The following is a 19,613-nucleotide window of genomic DNA, read 5'->3' as shown; positions in this document are numbered from 1 at the left end:
AGAACATTCAAATATCAAGTTTCAGAGTGATAGAAAAGCAAAACAACACGTCACTGAGTATCCATATTAAAATACAGGTCACAGAATAATTTATTGGTGTTCCACCGGACGCCACAGGGAGGCAGCAGAGACAAGACAATGGGCCTCTTAGTGTTGATACTGTCACCATCTTCCAGTGAGGATTTACTAGTGACATACATACTGTAAATGTTGTGTTGTTGTTCGTCTCATGTTTGTTCAGCTTGCCATATCTGAAAATAAGTACTTCTGGACATGTGTTGTTATTTGTCACCTCCTATTTACGCTTAATATGGGTAATTAACATAAACTGCAATAAATATAATACTTCCAGTTTTCACCTCTCCTGTCTGTAATCAAAGCCCATGCAGCAAAGTTAACAAATGCAACATAAACCAACCCATGACCTTTAGTTCAGCAGGAAAAACAGATATCAAAAATATGTCCTTCTTTATTATCATTTTACATGTTTTTATATATCAAAACCTCTAAAAATAAACAGTAGGTCTACAAGCATAACTGTTGATACTAGCTGTGCTGTATATATTTCCATTTTCCTCTGGTCTACAAGGCAGCACTGCTGCATGTGTGGGACTGAAAATAACAGAGGAGCAGTGGCTACGGAGCTGTGTCAGTGGGGAAAAAAACAAATCAACAAAAAACAACAACCAAAAAAAAAGAGTTCAGTCCATTGATATTTTCCTCGAGCATGGCAGGGAGAGTCCCAGAGCAGTTTTTCTCTGGATTGTCCAGCACTCCCCTTGTCTAGACCAGCATTACACCACTGAGCAGTATAAACATCTCTGTTAAAATTAAGAGGATAAAAAGGACGTTCTGTTGATCTGGATGGTCTCTCTCCAGACCCCAGGTATTACGTATGCAGATAGGGAGGACAGACGGAGGGGTGAGGCTCCAGTCATAGACAGGGGAGGCTAATCTGGATAGCCCTCCTCCTCCCTCTGCCACCCTCTGGCCCTTTCCCTTGCCCTCCAGCTCTCCTCATACTGGCGCGTTACGCTTCAGTTCACTGGGGGAAGGGGGGATGCAGTCCCCCAGCTTCGTAAAGCTGGTGGAATGGCTAGGCTTGGTGGAGGGCTCCTCAGGGCCGGGGGCTCTTTGCCGTGCAGGCAGCGTGGAGCACCGGGCTTTGCCCCTGGAGCGAGGCTGTTGAGGCGGAGGGCCTTTCAGCATGAATAGTTCACTGGGGGCTTGGGGCTGTTGGACTGATGGGGACTGTGTGGGATGAGGAGAGGTCGGTGACGCTGGTGTGTGTGGGGGAGAGAATGGGTTGGATGAGGCTGATAATGAAGAGGATTGTTTCCCAGAGGTTCCCAGAGGAACCAGGGGAGTAAGTGTGGCCGCCTGCTGGAACCTTGTGAGGCTGGTGGAGTGGCTGGGCCGTGGCAGGCTGTAGCAAGCCTCAGTCCCTCTGTGGCGGGAAGGCAAGGTGGAGCAGCGGGCCTTGGCCCTTGAGCCTGGCTCTCTGGGAGGAGGAGCAATTAGTGAGAAGAGCCTAGTGTCAATATCTGATGCTGTAATGTCAGCCCTGGAGCTCTTCAGACTCAGAGATGAGCCTCTTTTAGATGATGGCTGCGACGGAGGCTCCTGGTCTTTCTGGTATTCCTGTTTGGAGCCTGAGCGGGGAAGCGCTGTATCTGTAGCTGTGCTGGATGAGGGTTCTTCATCTACATGACAAGAAATAGAAAAAATAATCAAATGATTAAACATGTAATGCATATTGAAGATCAAGCCAAAAACAGAAAGTATACATTATATTTTCTCTTCTCACCTAACAGCCCCAGCTCGGACATGAAGGAGTCCAGATCGACAGTAAAGTTCTCGTCTGCCTTCGCTTCCTTTTCTTCCTCCTCTCTTTGTATTTCTTCCTCTTTTTCTTCTCCTCCCTCTAGCTCCTTATCACCCTTTCCATCTTCTTCATTCACTTGTTCATCTTTTTCCTTTTCTCCCCCTTCTACCTCTCCGCCCTCGTCTTCTCCTCCACCTCCTTGCTCTTCCAGCGCATTTTCTTCAACTTCTTCGAATGACTTCCCGATCTCTGGATCGCTGTCCCTGTCCCTTCTGGGTTCATCCAGCTTGATCTCAACCCTTTCTTCTACCTCCACCTCCACCTCCTCCACTTGCTGCTCCTCCTCTTCTTGCGGTGCTGCCTCCACCACAATGTCTATGTTGGCGGGGAAGCACGGCATGGAGCGTTTTGGAGCGTGAGATTTGACACGTGCTTCTTGGTCTTGATTCAGCAGAAACTCCATCAGCATCATGTTCTCTTTCTTCAGCTGTTCACGCAGAGACCGTGGTACGTCTGGGATCATCCAGGCAACCAACATGCTGAGGAACATCGCAAGGTTCTGCAGGGACATAGACAAGGAGATGTCTTGTTTGTTGTTGTTTACATGTTTGTTTACATTTCCAGAAGTGACTAATCCCCATCCACACACAAATTCAGTGTGTAAAAAAACACTTTGCAAACACTATCACTACACTATTTCAGGGGGGCTTCAGACTCAACATGCCAGCAGTAAAGACCAACAATAGTCAAGAATGAGTATAGCAAGGTTTTGAAAAAGACAGGCCTTTTCTATATAGCTTATTGACAGAGACATAAAAAACTAATTGTTTAATGCTAATGGGTGCAAAGGTGCTCATGGATTTCAGAATCTTTGGGGGTCAGACATGACTTTTTAGATCGATATTAACATAACCACAATTGTAAATATTATTTTTATACCTGGAAAAATATTACAAAGGCCAATTTTGCAGCCAGGACAGACCAGTACTGTTTAGAGAAGGTGTAGGGATCTGGGTCCCATGGCGGATCTCTGTAGTCCTTATACCTGTAAAAAACACAGACAATTTGAGTATTAGCAAGGAGGAACCTGGAGAAACATGAATGATGGTTTCCGATCTGATAAAAATTTGGTAATTCTTAAAAAGAAAGATTTGCCTCAGTAAAATCCCTACTTTAAATGCCACATTTTAAAGTTTCGGAAAACTCTAGACAAGATTCAGGGTAAAGTAAGAGTTAAGCTGCTGGGCTCAAAGATTTAGAGGGAAATCCAGGTGGGTCAAGGTTAAGAGAGTCTCACTGACCTGCACATGGAGACTCCGGTGATGAGGGTGGTGGTAGGCGCAGTGCCCAGTGGGAAGTTGCTGACATTAAAGTAGGACAGTGAATGCTCTGTGTAGCCGTTCATGGTGCCATTTACACTGTACATGTACTGGTAAACCATTCGTGGTACAAACTCCGATGTGAAGGAGATTACAAATGCCTGAGAAGACAAACACAATACTGTATTATGATACATCTTCATGTACCAGTTACTGTATTTGGACCATGATTATTTGTTTTGTTGTTTTTCAAAATAGCTTTCTGTAATTGAACTCTATTATAATTTCAGTTCATTTCAGTTCAGTATGCTGATTGAACTATAAATTCACCAGTTTTAAAGAACAAAAAACAGCTCACTGCCATCACCACACAACACTGTACCTAGAAATGTTAGGCATACTCAGACACAGAGTTACCCTGTGAGATGTTCAGAGTGCTATAGAACAATGTTTTGATACACATTCCTGCCATTCTACTGATTGACAGGGACAGGTAACAAGTAAAAAAGTATAGCAAACATGGATGTAAATTCATTCATTTCAATTATTTAAAAAAACGCTAGATTTAAACGATACACACAGTACATTTTGGTGAATTTGAATTTTAAAATTTATAATTGTGTTTTTTTACAGAAAAACTCCACAGGGCACCTTTAATGCACGATGAGGACAAAACACTCCAAACACAACAATAGCAAATTCATAGAGCTGTACAGTACAAGTAAACTATTGTGCACATCACTTAAGTAAGACATTCCCTGCCCGCGGTCGAAGGTTATGGGCACAGTAGACACACACTCACTCACACACACTTACATTGGTAATGACAGAGAACTTGCTGATTCCACAGAGAATGTTGTACCAAATCCCTGGAGATAGCATGTGCGTGAAAAGAGACAAAAAGGGAAAGGGAAGAGTGTCCATGTGTATGTTTGTGTGAGTTTGAATGTGTATTGTGTTCGTATTTGTTAAAGGAAAGTGACAGACAGACAGCCAGACATGAAGACAAAGAGACAAAAAAAGGACGGGAAGAGTGGAGTAAAGGAAAAGAAAGTGATTAAAAGTTCCAGGTATACTTTATTTCACATTCACACAGACTGACAGAGTGAACATGCTCTCATATGTACCTATGTCTTTACACCTCACAGCATCAGGCCGTCGGATCTCAGTGACAAATTTTGCAGCATCGAGGCGAATCTCAATGACGTTGTTGAGCAGAGCAAACGCTGGCGCCAGCGGGAAGGAGGCCACGAACAGAGACACAAACCCGTACTGGATTACTGTAAATATTAATACAAGCAGGAACACAGTTAAAAAAAACGACATTGTGTGATTGCAGTAGCGAGTGACTCAGTGGATAAAAGGATGACTCACTCATTTCCATGTACTCTGGGCTCACTCCTTCAAAGGGTTCAAGGGTGAAATCTTTGTCAAACTGCTGCTTTGGTCTCATCTCTTCTTCATTCTCCTCATTTGCTGCTGCTCTTTTCTTTCCTTTTTCTTCCTGCATTGTTCTGTACATTTTTTTAAGCTTACTGAAAAAAAAACAGAGGACAGAGTGAGAGCAGAGTTAGCATACACTAGAAATTTGGTGAAGCATTTTTACAAGAAATGTGTGTTTGTAGAAGTGAAATATATATATATATATATATATATATATATATATGGTATATACTTACGGTATGAGAACCTCAAACACATTGTTTTGGATGAGCTGCTTGCCGAGCATGATCATGCTGAGCTGGATGCACAGTTCAATGAGGCAGCCTGGTGGAGCACACTGTGTAAACAAAAAAAGACACAGATGCATGTTTCCTGTACATATAAATACACATAAACAATGACTACTAATGTGTGTCACTGGACCTACCTCCTCCATGCGATAGTCTCCAAAGACGTAAACATAATCACCAGGCCGCCCAGCAAACCTGTATGAGGAGAGGACCAGGTCACATGATAAAGCAGACAATGGTGGGAAATGAGCCAAGAAAGACTTTATAAAAGACACACACCTGCCCTTGAAGAAGGCCACATAGAAAATAGGTGCAAAGGCGTTCATGGATTTGAGAAAGAAAGACTTAAAGATGAGCCTCTCTTCAAACTCTTCTTTTGTTTTAGGAAGTTCTATTGGAAAGGAGACACAACAACTGTTAGACAAACTTGCTCATAATGGTATGTTGGTATGTAAGTGACCTTCATCCAAACTTGCACTCCCTAAATGAGTTGGCTTTTATGCTAAGCGTAACCTTAACATGTGTTGTACATGTTACAGTTTATTTAATCATATCTGTGTTTTAATCCATACAGTCAAATTAAAAATGAACTTAACACACAGTGTACAAACAATGACCCTGGGGCCAGAAAACTATGCCCAACAATAACTCAACCAATGCTCAGTACTCAGTCAAAGATTCTATGCAGTGCATTTACCATAATAAAGTCTGAATCTATGATAGCAGCAAAAGACCAATGAACATGTTATTCTGTAGCTTTTTTTGTCAGAGAACTATCAAAAACAATAGCAAAGTTAATATAACAAATATGTTTTTTATTTAAAATCTAATTTTAATCTATCCTGCAAAGTTCTAAAATAATGGATTTCATATCTTTTCAGTTTCCATTTGGTTTGTTGCAGTTTCCTGTATTAGAGTTTTGCACTTATGCCACTCTCTCTCTCTCTCTCTCTCTCCGTTGTTCAGCAAAAACATTGGTCATAAAGCTTCCCTATTTAATGCTTTAATTTGTAACAGCATTCAATACAATACCCAATTCAGTCAGCCACACAGCAATCGCTCCGTAGACCTCTTCTAACACCAGAACGACCAGCATGTTCAGGATGATGCCTGTGGTGGTGACGGTCATTCTCACGCTGGCCTTGGCTTCTGGATCAGGGTTCATGGACCACACACTTAACATGCAGATGCGATAAACGGCCACTCCAAACACCGCAGAGAAGGTTACGAAGATCTGAACACACACAACACACATGCCCACAACATTTAAATGTTAGATGACAAGACTCTGGTGTAGAAAAATGATAATATTTGGTACATGTAAATATAAATCTTTATCTTTATTTTCTTGTTGTGTAGCAATTATTTTTTATCTTTTTCCTTATTACTGTTTCATCTGTCTGTTTTTTTAAATTTTTGTTGAATATGGATTTAAATATCTGTATTGATTGACACAATAAAAGTTGTTGCTAGTATTCATTTAGAGTCCCTAGTGTTGACACTATATTGGTAAAAAAAATAATGGATATAATATGGGAAACAGTGAGGGGATTATGTACACAAAATAGAGAACTGATGTAGATAAACTGACAAATATTACAAAGACAGAAGGAAAAAATCTTCTGATTTCTGTTAAATGCCTGATATACTGATATAAATGACAATAAACATATAATATTGTGTGATGAGAAAGCATCATAAGATTAAAAGCAGGATCAAAAAGGAGACAGAGGGTGATAATATAAAAAGTGATACTATAAACAGGGTAGAAATGCAGTACCAGTAGTAGTAAGGTGGACACATTGATGAGATAACCTGACAGGTGATCCTCAATGTCCAAGGACTCTGGCTCTCGCTGTCAGGAAAGACATGCATATTATTTGGGTACACAAACAAAAACAAACAGCATATGCTGTAATGCATGCAAAGTATGTGTGCAGTAACGCTGAGCACATGTCCTGCACACACACATTGTGTTTTCTGTCTGGCAGGTGCATGCTTGCCATCTGAAAGGACAGAAATCCCCTCCCATTCTTCCTCTCCCTCCTCCCCTTTCTCTCTCCATCAGTAATCTGAGCTAATCTCAGGCAGGTAAGCAGCTTTGGACTCAACCACCCACTGTGGGTGAAGGGGGTTTCTTCTTTATGCACCGACGTAAACTCAAACAGACGAAGTTAGACTGTAATAACTATATTATGCCATAATATTTGCTTGTATAACAACAGTTGTTTACCTTGACGGAGTATTGTGTAACTGAAGTAGTGAGATATGTTATATGTTGCAATGAAGCAAGTTTAAATCACCTCAGTGTAACAGCCCTGTAAACCCCCCCCCCAGCAACTCTGTACACATAATGTCTGATCACACAGAGCAGTGCAGTGCTACCTGGGAGGCCAGCATCTGGTCTGTTTCTCCATCTGCACCATCCCCAGCTTGAGTCAACTGCAACAGAGAAAAAACACGGAGTGAGAATGTATGTATGTATGTATGTATGTATGCATGTGTGCAGTTTGTGTTACAAGTCACGAAATTGTATCTGAAAAGCAAAAAAAACACACACTCAGACACAGTACCTTCTGCTTTGACTGTGCTTTCATTTTGGCTTTTTTCTCCTGTAGAGCTTCTTCATATTCAGGCCTCATCTCCTCCTGCAGCACACACATGCACATGTTAAAACACATGGGACAGCATCACAAAGTAAGGAATAATCACATCTGCCAAGACAACAATCAGTCAGTCACCGGTTACAATTCACACAACACCGTTATATTCTCTGACATTTTTGATGGCCGTTAAGTACTGTAATTAAATATAATTTTGAGGTTCTTGTTCTTTACTTGAGTATTTCCATTTTATGCTACTTTATACTTCTACTCTACTACATTTCAGAGGCAAATATTATACTTTCATAAGATCCTTATTTTAGTTACTAGTTACTTTGAAGACCAAGGTTTTACATCTAAAATATATACTCAGTTTATAAAATATTATGCATTATAGACTATACTATAGACTATACATTAATTGTTATAGATTAAAACAGTAAAACAAGATTAAAGATTAGTTTAATTTTGACCAATTACAATATAAAATGCTGCTCACACAGTAACAGCACTGACAGGGCTCATTCTGCTCCCTAATGAGTACTTTTACTTTTGGTACTTTAAATATATTTTACTGCTAATACTTTTGTACTTCTACATAAGTAAGAGTTTGACTATTTGTATTAGAGTGAATTTAACCTGAGGTACTACTACTTTTAGTAAAGATCTGAATACTTCTTCCACCACATTGCAGTTTTAGGTCCTCCCTCATATCTGTAGCTCTTAGGTGTTTATAGCCTGCAGCGGGACAGGTTTTAGCCTCACAACATAATGCTGCTTGGAAGTATAGTATATCTGTATGTTTCTGTGTTGTACTGGCTTATGACAACTAATCTCCCACTGGAACAATAACATCTAAATCTAAACTCAGAAATATGGATAATTTAAAAGAGAGACGGCTCATTTTTATTTTATTTTCTTTCCAAACAAATAAAAAGTTGTGGTTTACTCTTTCCTCATTAGAAGACTATTCACCACAGTTAAGAGTAAACAGGGTCTTCTCAGGGAAAGCTCAGAATATGGTTCTCAAATACAAAGTGAAGAGAAAATGCAAACAAGCTGCTGATTAGCCCCACAAACCAATTAACAGTATAGAAATAATAAAACTCACCTGGACTCTCTCCTTCAGGCACCAGAGACAAAAATAAACAAGAGAGATACAGATAGAGAGAGAGAGAGAGAGAGAGAGAGAGAGAGAGAGAGAGAGAGAGAGAGAGAGAGAGAGAGTTGTGTTAGGCTGCGGGTGTTCATGCTTCAACAACCCTGCTGCATCATCTTATACAGCAAGTGCACTGCGTTAAGAACATGCTAATCCCATTACAGCCCTCTACAGGGTAAAGAGTCGTGGTAATGCATGTATACATGAGTGGCATATGTGTTCAGTATGTGTGTGTGTGCGTTTGAGAGGACACTGTTTTGAGACTAATGATAATCTGCAAAGCAAAACCACAACTGATGGCTGACCCGGGCCATGAGGTTAACACTCTTACTCTGAGTGACTTGGCATTTTAACCAACAAGAGTTACGAAAATAGACACATACAGTAGTCATGAATCTGTTTAAATACCTCCTCATCCTCCAAGCTCGTCAGGTCCCAGGTATGTTTCAGACACATCTGTCGCCTTTTCCAGTGCTCAAGGAAACAGGCAGCTATAGGAGGATACACAGGAGGAATACAGTGTGTTAAATATCATTTCCATAAAAAAAAAAAAAAAAAACACATTACGTTTTAGTTAGTTAGTAACATTTTAGTAAAAATGAAGAACACTGGAGTTTAGTACATGTGGAGCAACAGATTTATAAAGCATCCCTAGTCTGGATTAATGCGGCAAAATTAATATTTATTCACTTCCAATCATGCATACTCTCATGCACCTGACTCCTCCACCAAAGCATCTTTACTGAAGAATACTAACCTTGCAGCATTAACTTGTTTCTGTAAATTCATTGTGCTTCTCAGATAGATCAGCAAACAGTTCTCCACTTCAAGGACTTGCATATAAAATTGCTATGTGGATTTTATGCATGATTGTTACCACTGCAGTGATTTCAGACATTTTTCCTTCTGCTGTCTTCCTCACATAAAAGCAAGTTGCCTGTCTTGATTCAGTTCATTTAAATCTAGATGCTGTAACAGTGATACAACTGATGAGTAAAGTATATTTGAATGTATAGTTACCCCACAGAGACATGAAAATAGCAAAGAGGACAGTGGCTCCATTGTCAAACAGGTATGATGTTCGGGCCAGTGAGCACACCGTACTCAGACGCCAGTAGTCACACACTCCATCACACAGTGGACACATGGTGATGTTCAGATTGTCATCACATGTCTCCTGGCTGAAATATACATGTGCAAAATAATATAAACACATGTATGGTGATGATATAATGTAGTTTTGATAATCATGCATATTTAAGTTTGTATCTGCTTACCTTGGCACATTGGCATCCACAGTGAGTATGCCGTACAGGAAGACAATGATGCCCAGCACAGAGGGGGGGATGAGGAGCTGAGTATAAACACCCAGCCAGGCAAAATACAACCCAATCTGCTCTCCAAAGTACTTCCTGTTAAAATAAAGACAATGTATCAACCACCAGCCACAGGGCCTGAGGACAGCAATGTCAGACGGTCAGTTGACTGATTGGTCAAACTGTGGTCCAGAGTAGTAAACAGTATCATCCCAGCTGCAGGTCATATTGTCCCTGTGAAGTCTAGTGCCACCATCCAGTCAAAAAAAGAAAACCAGTCTCTATTAGTCTCTATGTCTCTATGAACAGCAAAATCATCAGTATATTTGTTCAATCCAACACTTTGGTATTATCTATAATGAACATTGCAGTCTCAAGCGATAGCTACAGCTAGACATTTATTTTTGTTTGCACTAACTACTCAGTACCTGATCAAGTCCACAGGCTGGTATTTATGCATGACTCCATAGTTAGCCCATTCTTCATGGAGGAGCTGAAGGACATCCGAGCACATGCCACAAGAGTAAAAAGTTAGTTAATTATGTGTAATAATAATTAAATATAAACAGGATACAAAGTTTAAAATAAAAACGTGGTGTGAACCTAATGATTTCATATCATACAACATAGCTTTGGATTGTTCATATACTGTAGTAACTAATGGAGTACTCAGACTAACAAACTGCATTAAGTAAATAAGTCACATTCAGATTTGTTTAGTTTCTGGTTGTCAAAAAATCTAACATGTAGGGCTTATTTGTGTCAGGTCTGAGACTCAATTGAGATGCGAGAGATTTGAATCCTGAACCACCACAAGCTCATCATCAGCTGTCAAATCAGGCTTTTAAAAATGACATCTGTTCCTGCCTTAAAGGACCAGTGTGTAGGATTGCAACTTCAATCTGCAAATAACTAAACACTGCTTGTGTCTGTATTTGACAACCTGGGAAAGAGAACAGGCTGTAAAGTGTGTAGGAGAAACTATGGTGGCCGGGAAACTCGTGAAAAACATTGAAAAGGCCCTTTCTATTTGTAGATAATTGCTCATTCTAAGGTAACAAAAACACAACCATTCTTATATTCAGGTGATTATACACAAATGAAAATTCAACATCTCCCTAGAGGCCACTCAACTCACCTGTCTGTCATTACGCTGATCTCTCCCTCCTCTCCTTGTGAACGACCCCTAAAGAAAACCAAAAAAAGTTTCCATTCTATTTAAGTAAAATTATATTCTTTCCCATGTATTGCCACAAATATCAATACTGCAAAAATATTGACAAACCTGTCCTATATGATAAAACAAAGTCCTTTATGTACGTTATGTAGCATTTTTCATAATATACATAATATAAAAGAGATATAGTAAAAGAATAAGATATATCATGGAAAACATAATGATATAATAGATATAAGATATAATAGAAAATATAAAGACTATAATGAAAATATATACACTATATGCAGTAAGAAATAATATATTAAACAGTTTCGTATAACTAATTTAATTCAAACATAAATACAATTTTTAAGCAAATATACTTTCACGTTGTCCAAGGAAATTGCTATTTCTGTTATACTCACATCATGCAGAGGGAAGGCAGAGTCGTAGACACCCCGAGCCAATAATGAGTTGATGCCTTATGACACAAAGAGGAAGTGTAACACAGTTTTGTGAGCAGTGGCATATGGACACAGGCAGCATGAAATCTGACTGACAGCATGCATATGAACGGTATGAAAAAGGAGAATAAAACCACAGCAAAAAGTTAGACCTCACCAGTGGTTTGGCAAGTTTGTCTGCAGGTAGTGCGTGAAATAATCTCCGCCACCTAAATGCAAACATAGCATAGTCCAAATGGTATGTGAGCTCAAATACATATGCAAAAATAACCATACAAAATATTCCTCATAACATACAATTAAATGTTAAGTGTTTCTGGACTCACTATTCTGCTGCGTGTTGCATTGTCAAATACGGTTTCCGTTGACTTGATGTCATACCTGCAGGAAATGATAGGAAGCAGTCACAAACCAAATGTGAGAGTTTACTATTAACAACAGACCTGTTCATAAAAGTTATTGATTAATGAGTAGTCACACTGTTCACACTAACGCCAACTTAACCTTTTCTTGTTTGTTAAATCAACAATATTCAGTCAACCTCAGGAAGTTACTTTTACTGTTAAGCTTATCTTTTCTCTTGCTTTGCCCCAATAGCACATAGATTGTTCATATTTCAGTACTATAAACAGTAGAAATTCAATTTACGTGAGAGCTCATGATAAGGATGGTAAAAGCAGACAGCCAGCAAGTGATTTAGATATCAGGGTGTTATCTAAATCACTAACCATGACAGAACTAAAAGACATGCATGTCCCCAGCCAAGGGCAACTCCTAAAGTGGGTTAGTTTTTTTCTATGTTTATGTGTTACAGTCCAGGTACTCACAAGTGGAGCTTGTCTCTGATAAATGGATGTTTGAGGGTTTTGAAATGGACATGTGTCTGTGAGTCTTTGTGGATGTCAAAGTCAGCGACGTCTGGTTGAAATGGTGTGTTGACTTTGGCCACAACAGAATCCCAGATCCCAGCAATACCCATCCGTTTCCGCAATTCACACTTCTGCTCAATGAAAACACACATGGAAAACAGTTTGATCAAATCTACTCTGCCACACTATGCTATATATACCACACTACACATATCTGTCAGTATTCATGTCAGATTCCACAGCTTTCTGACATAAAACTCCCTTTTCGTAAAATGGGATTGTGTGCCCAAATTAAACTTAAAAAATAAAAAATGTAGTACACACTGTAATATTCAAATGAAGAAGACAAAGGTGTGTAAATGACTGCGTCAAATTGCTGACCTTTTTCACAGCAACTTTGATCTTCTGAAGCTCTGCTTCTCGACTGAGTATTGACCATGGGATGTGCAGCCGAATAAACCCTAGGCCGTTTGCCCTCTGTACATAAACACACACATTAACACACAGATTAATAGGAAGATTTAAACATAAAAAAATACTACATGCATAACTTCATAACAACTGGGGAATACAACTAGAAAAATATGTCCTTTATGGATAGATTAACTGTGTAACTGTCTTCCTCACTCTCTTTGTCCTTGCATTTAATTACTTGTCACTGCCACTTGTCCCGAGGCAGCCAGATGAGCCTTCTCTAAACCTGTAAGTATGCTACTTTGTGTTATAATGAGTCTGTTTTGTAGGGAATCCCATTATTTCAAGCCCAGAACCTCCCAATCCTCCAAACTAAAGGAAATGGGTCCAGAAAATGATTACCTATTGGGAGAGGTCATTGAAAACTGTAGCCAATTATCAATTCTGATCACGTGACAAGCTATTACTTTGCTTCTGGATCACTGAAAAGCTGTCCATGTAATTACTGTAATGACCTTAGTGCCAGGCAGATACAACTGCATGGGCTCAAACAACGCCTGCTACACCTCTAATGGGGTGTGTTAGCAGCAATTTTGAGATGGTGGCATTAAAATCTGTCACAGCCTCTTTGCCAGACTGACCAGAAATGTTCATGTTAAAATTAAGGAAAATATTAATGAAAACAATTTATATATTTTCTAAAACTGACAGTTGCAATGTGATATTGTACAAAATCAAATTCATGGAGGGTAAACTCCCTCATGCTGTCGCCTACACAAACAACACAACTGTTCAGTTGCACATACAGAGACACACTCTAATACAATACGCAGTGACCACTGAGCACCCCCTTCTACAAATCCATCCATTATCTGTAACAGCTTATCCTTTGCAGAGTCGCGGGGGGCTGGAGCCAATCCCCGCTGACATTGGGCGAGAGGCTGGGTACACCCTGGACAGGTCACCAGTTCATCACACACACAGAAAAACAACCATTCACACTCACATTTACGCCTTCAAACAATTTGAAGTCACAATTTAACCAGTCACTTCCCCTTCTACCCATTCAAGGTAAATTAAACCCACCAATCGCCGCTCATATACATTAATGTGCCAGCACGCACACTTCCAAGTAGTAGATCACTCTCTAACAAGGCCCTATAACCTGGCATTTGGCTTCACAATTACGGTCATCGGTCTTAATCCTCAACCAAAACAGCAGCTGATTTAACACACAAGCGTCACACAGCCACACAGACACAAACATGCATGTGCACACATACACACATATAGACTGAAAGAAAAACAAGCACACACACACTAGCACATACTGTACAGTACAAGACAAAAAAACATGCAGACTTGCATTCTTCCTATTGTTATTGCTGTGTTTATTATTACTATATTAACCTCTAATATACCACTGATATTAATAAGTTATCTCTTTAATTAGAAAGCAGGTTTGTCCTCCAACTTCAAGGGACAGGCTGAGTCTTATCCTCAACCTGTTTGGCAGCCGTCCAATCACAGGATTTGTGGTCACATTACTTAAGGGCGGCTCTAACCCATAAATGTCTATTGGAGTTCACAACAGATGAAAAAATAATCACGGTGAAAGCACGGTAGAAGCAGATACATACCTCTTTTTCACGCTCAATCTGTAGTCCAGCTTCCAGTAGACCTGCTTCAAACTCCTCCCTCATCAAAGCCTTTTCCTCCTCAGACAGCTTTGACTCCTCCACATCCCCTGCAGGTGCACCTGCCTCCCCAGACTCTGCTTCTTCCCATCGGCCGTGTATCTGTAATGGTATACTCCCATTGGATGTAATGGAAAGGCGTGGCTTGGATCCCCGCCTTTTTTTGTATTTGTAGCAAAGGACGTAGTCCACTTTTCTCTTGCCATCAGCGAAAAAAAGCCCAGGGCCTAGATCGATGCCGGACTCCTACACAAACACACAAAAGCACACACACAGGTAATTAATGAGGTAAGTCATGAGGGTTTCAAGTGAGGGAATTCAGGGAGTAATACAGTGTAAGGGCATGCCAATTAGGCAAAGCTCCATGTGTGTCAGCTCAGGGAGGGAAAACCTGAGCTGGGAGAGAGCTGACATATACTGTTGCAGGTTGTTAAAGCTACAGGATGTGAGTGTTAACATTGAGAAGAGACCATACCCGAGGAGGGGGTTCGTCATTGTCAGGTAGGTTGATAGGGCATCCATTGGCGGCATCAAGCCCAAGCCCGGACAGCGATCGGGCCAATGAAACAAGCTTCACCGAGTGAATGGACGACGACTCACTCATTTCTGTGGTGACAGGCATACGTTCTTTTCCGTTTCATCCCTCTGTTGGCACATGAGAAGAAAAACAGGAGTTTAGTATTCAGAGACCTGACAGCTCTGGCTGTAATTGTTTCATTAATGGTTGAGCCATTCATCCAAGTAGGATCATAAGTGCTGCTGGTTGTTGCTGGGTGTGTGTCTAACAGAGTCAATTACTTTCTTGTTTGATAAGAGTAATTTTTATTGGCCTGAAAACAAAAAAAAATTATCCAATAATTCACAAGAAAAAAAAGCAAACAGTAGAGCAAAGTCTAAAAAAGTAAAAAATAATTGTGTGTAACAGAATTTCCTGTTACTATGGAAGCCCATTAATGCTACTTAATAAAATAATAATCCACCAAATTTTTATAAATAACTGTTTTTCCTCATTATTATGACTTATCAACTCATATCTGATATCTCATAGTTAGGATATATTAGCTAATGAAGAGATACTACCTCATAAAATTGTGTGTAATTATTTCTGCATAATAAATCATTAAGCAACAAACGTTTTTTGTTTGCTTATCTCGTAAGAAATTCTGACATAATAATAGAAAGAACTGCATTTTTGGCAGAATTGTGCTTCCATTTGTTTTAACATCTGGAGAACCCTCTAAATTATCTTGCAAGCCCTCAAAGGGGTCCTGACCCCCAGGTTAGGAATCATTATTTCAGCCTATAAAAAGCTGTTGGTATTTATATTACCATACCTGAAAGAGCAGGTTTTCTGAGTTGATAATTCCCTGTGGAAGTTATTTATTGCTTAGATATGTCAAACTAGCGATATTCATTGTAGATCCACTTCAGGTTGATTTTACTTTCAAATATTGTGTGTAAAAATCACACAGTAGCCGTTTTAGACTGGCAAATCAACTGTAAGCCAAAGTTAAGCTGTCTCATCTCTGTTTTTACCCAAATGAAGCCGTAGGCTCAGATTAAGCTCACACTGCAATCCAAGCGGCACAGTTTACAATCTGTTGGGGTAATTTGGTCACTGGGCTCATTCTTTGGAGCTAAAGAATGAAGTGTTAAGAGACAACTGAGTAGTTAAGTCCCACACTACTAGAAGCACATGTGTATCCCCAGGCTTGAATCAATAGACATAAAATATGAAGCATTATTTAAATTGTTTAAGTGCACAAAATCACACAGCTAATCTTCCAGAAATGTGCAGTTTCTCAAGCTCAGAAATAACAATGCTGGTAAGAGTATGCATATATATATTTTTTTTATCATTTTAAATTAATTGCAGTGAGCCTGGTTATGTATGTGCACTATGTTCAAAGGCTGTGTCAGTTCCCCTTTTGCCGTGTGACATTAAATAAAAAGGTCTTTCTCACATGTTGTGGTCATCTCATGTTTGTCACAGGTTGTCTGTGGTGCTATCAGTGAGACTGATGTTGTTACTATATTCCTCTCATCTGTGACTGATTTTTAATGCCCTTAGAAATTCAATTATTTCACTTATAAAGAGTAGTGGAAATTTATATTGCCATCTTTGATTTACAAAACATACTTAATTTAAAAAACATTTTACTTAGAGACTCTTTGCTTTTCATTGCATGGTTGCAGACCTTTCGAAGGTCTCTCTGTTAGGAGTTGATTAAACAGTAAACAGTGACAATAAGCTAAGCTAACCTCTAAGTATAGGTGCCACACAGAGTCCTCCATCATTATGTGTTATTGCAGGTGAAAGAGAGACGTGATTGTATGCAGCTGTGCTCCGACGACATTTTCACACTGCATGTACTGGCTGCCTGAGACGATGGGGATCGCCATGAGACATGTAAACAACACCAACAGCCAACAGAACAATGTACACATAACACATACAGAGGGCTTAAACAGTCAATCCCCTTACAAAAATGCACACACATCCACAGTAATCCCTGTTTACCATGTGTTAGCAAACACAGAGCTGAGATGCACGAAATGGAGAATATGTCACTTTGAGTTCAGCAGGTCAAAACGATTTTATATCAATTATTTATCCAGCAGTGATATTTAGATCAGTGGTTCCCAAACTTTTTGGCCCATGACCCTCTTAAAACGAAGTGAAGTCTCCTTGCGATTCATGATTACATGTTATGGACTCATGTTGTGGACATAAATTGTGACCAATTCAAGCAAAGATTGATATTTCCTTATCAGATTTTTAGATTTTTAAAGGCCTGGAGAAGTAAAAGTGTCAAATATTTCACAAAAAAGAACAGATTGATATTTCCTTATCAGATTTTTAGATTTTTAAAGGCCTGGAGAAGTAAAAGTGTCAAATATTTCACAAAAAAGAACAAAAAATCTCTCTTGTATTCGCTTAGATGTAGCTTGGGTCCCAAGATGACAGGATTATACATGTGTTTTAAAGTTATATCTATAAATGTAATGCCCAGTGATTCTGTTGCTGTGAGTTTGTTTATCTTATATGCTGTTAGCCACATGCTCCATGGTTGTGCAGTAATCACTTCGCTTATTAGTCACAATACCTTTTACCCTATGGCTGATATTCTTGCAGCTCCCAATAACATAGCTCTCTTGTTCATGTGTTTGGTTTATTGTCTTTATTTTAATTTTGGAAATGCATACCTGTTAATGCATCTTGGCTAAATATTTTCTGTAGGCTACTCTTTGTAGCCTGAAGAGTAGAACTTTTAAAATTTAAATTTAAATACAGGAGGAAAATCAAATCAGCAGCCAACTTTTAGCAGAAACGTTTTACATAACAAAACATTCTGCATTGTGGTCATTATATGCATTATATGTTTAAAGAAAACACCTATTTTATATTATAAACAGGAGTTTTGAGATTTGAGCATATTTCTGCTAAAAGTGCTTCTTTGCGCATAGATGTGCAGAATGGGGGGGGGGTCCTATATTAGTCTACGGTAACACAGTTCAAACTGTATTATATTATCTTGTTGTGTTTGGTGTTTATTTGGTTTCTTGCCAAGGTGTTGCTACTCCCGTATATATTTTTGTTTCTATTTGTATCGATTGTTTTTCCTGTCCAGAGAGGGAGTGCGCAAATGCGTCCAAGCGTGAGTCTCAGCCCGGGGCTTAAAGGCCTGTAAGCCTGCTGACAGCTCAACCGCAGAGGCAAGAGGGTCAGCTGCATCCTTACGGTAACATTAACGGGGCAGAGGGCAACAGGGGAGCTCTCTAATACTGTTGCTCCTGGAATACCACAGATTACACATCGCTAATTTTAACAGATGCTTGTTCCTTTCTAAAGTCATGACAAGAAACATACAACACAAACCCAGACAAGACTTTAGTTTGGAAATTCTGTGATGAATATTGCAGCAAAACTTTCACTTCAACCAGCAAACCTTCATTTTACAGAGCCAGTTCAAGACAAAAAAAAAAAACAAACAAACAAACAAAAAAACACCAACGGCACAGACTACATCAAAATAATTCATTTCCATTTTGACTAATTAATCCCCGGGCAGTTGTCACGAGCTGCTTATTCGACAAATATGTGTTTAATTAAACGCTCACGGGCGCAACAGTTGTGTGCACCCAGATGGTCGGATGGAAAAAACTGCCTCAGCACCCTCGCGCCACTGCCGCCACCGAGGGGGATTTAAACAATAATAAAAGCAGGGGTTCAGGTCAAGCTTAGCTAATGGAGCATTGAACACACAAAGCAGCTATATAGTTCAAATGAAAGAGGTCAAAAGTGCATAAAGACGCCGTGAAATCCAGCGGGGAATATAAATGAGACGGTAAAAGTGATAAAGGTCAAATACTCACTTTTTTAAAAAAAAATCACACTTCAGATGAAAGTAGAGTGAAAAAGTGGACTCACCAGTGCTCGTGGAGGATCAGTTCTTCGCTATGGAGATGGATGACAAGACGCGCGAGGTGCACAGCCTGGCGAGGGGCTGAGATGGTGGACAATCCGCGCGCGCTCCCGGAACCCCTGGCTTAACACGCGCGCGCACAGGGCGGCTAATTCCCTGACCGTTTCATATGGGAGGGAACGAAGGTGTGAAGCATATTACCGATGCGAGGTGTGTGTGTGTGTGTGTGTGTGTGTGTGTGTGTGTGTGTGTGTGTGTGTGTGTGTGGCCAGGGAGGGAAGAAAGAGCTTACTGGTGACCAGATTTGAAAGTACACCTCGCCTACCCTCTGCGGGCGTGCAGTAAATAAATAAACCAGTGCAAAAATAAGCCTTTTTTAACATTTTATTTGATTAATGTACACATTATTTATTATTATTAACCAAATTATTCAAATACAATGATCTGAAATGAAGAAAAGCAGTTTATTATTATATTATCTACCTCTTTTTTTTTGTGCAGCTGCAACCACCAAATGTTAAGCATTTTTCACTGATGGAGGAAGTATTCAGATCCAGAAGTAACAAAACTGCAATATAAAAATACTCCATTGCATTGAAAATATCATATAATAATAATCAATATAATA

The 19,613-nt window shown here is 39.6% G+C and overlaps 1 protein-coding gene across 2 annotated transcripts; it reads right to left on the bottom strand.

The window, feature by feature from the left end:
* Positions 1–66: 66 nt before the first annotated feature.
* Positions 67–19,174, bottom strand: LOC127353325 (anoctamin-1). 2 transcript variants are annotated; one of them, XM_051382460.1, is made up of 28 exons: positions 18,991–19,174; positions 15,034–15,203; positions 14,502–14,804; positions 12,829–12,924; positions 12,406–12,578; positions 11,905–11,959; positions 11,736–11,787; positions 11,540–11,595; positions 11,094–11,141; positions 10,384–10,448; positions 9,917–10,051; positions 9,660–9,820; positions 9,048–9,130; positions 8,592–8,603; positions 7,451–7,525; positions 7,263–7,319; positions 6,658–6,732; positions 5,910–6,111; positions 5,157–5,268; positions 5,015–5,072; positions 4,824–4,924; positions 4,519–4,679; positions 4,272–4,424; positions 3,961–4,013; positions 3,127–3,305; positions 2,765–2,870; positions 1,808–2,384; positions 67–1,703 (listed from the first exon to the last, which is right to left on the bottom strand). In XM_051382460.1, exons 2-28 carry the CDS (start codon positions 15,178–15,180, stop codon positions 1,018–1,020), a joined length of 3,981 nt encoding a protein of 1,326 aa, XP_051238420.1. In that variant the 5' UTR covers positions 15,181–15,203; positions 18,991–19,174; the 3' UTR covers positions 67–1,017. The 2 variants fall into 2 exon arrangements, with proteins under 2 accessions (XP_051238420.1, XP_051238421.1); XM_051382461.1 differs by lacking the exon at positions 18,991–19,174 and adding an exon at positions 18,936–18,987.
* Positions 19,175–19,613: the final 439 nt, after the last annotated feature.

This window comes from Dicentrarchus labrax, unplaced genomic scaffold, assembly GCF_905237075.1.
Source record: "Dicentrarchus labrax unplaced genomic scaffold, dlabrax2021, whole genome shotgun sequence".
NCBI lineage: Eukaryota > Metazoa > Chordata > Actinopteri > Moronidae > Dicentrarchus > Dicentrarchus labrax.
Note: the sequence above shows the minus strand (reverse complement) of the source record. Positions and strands in the feature narration are given on the sequence as shown.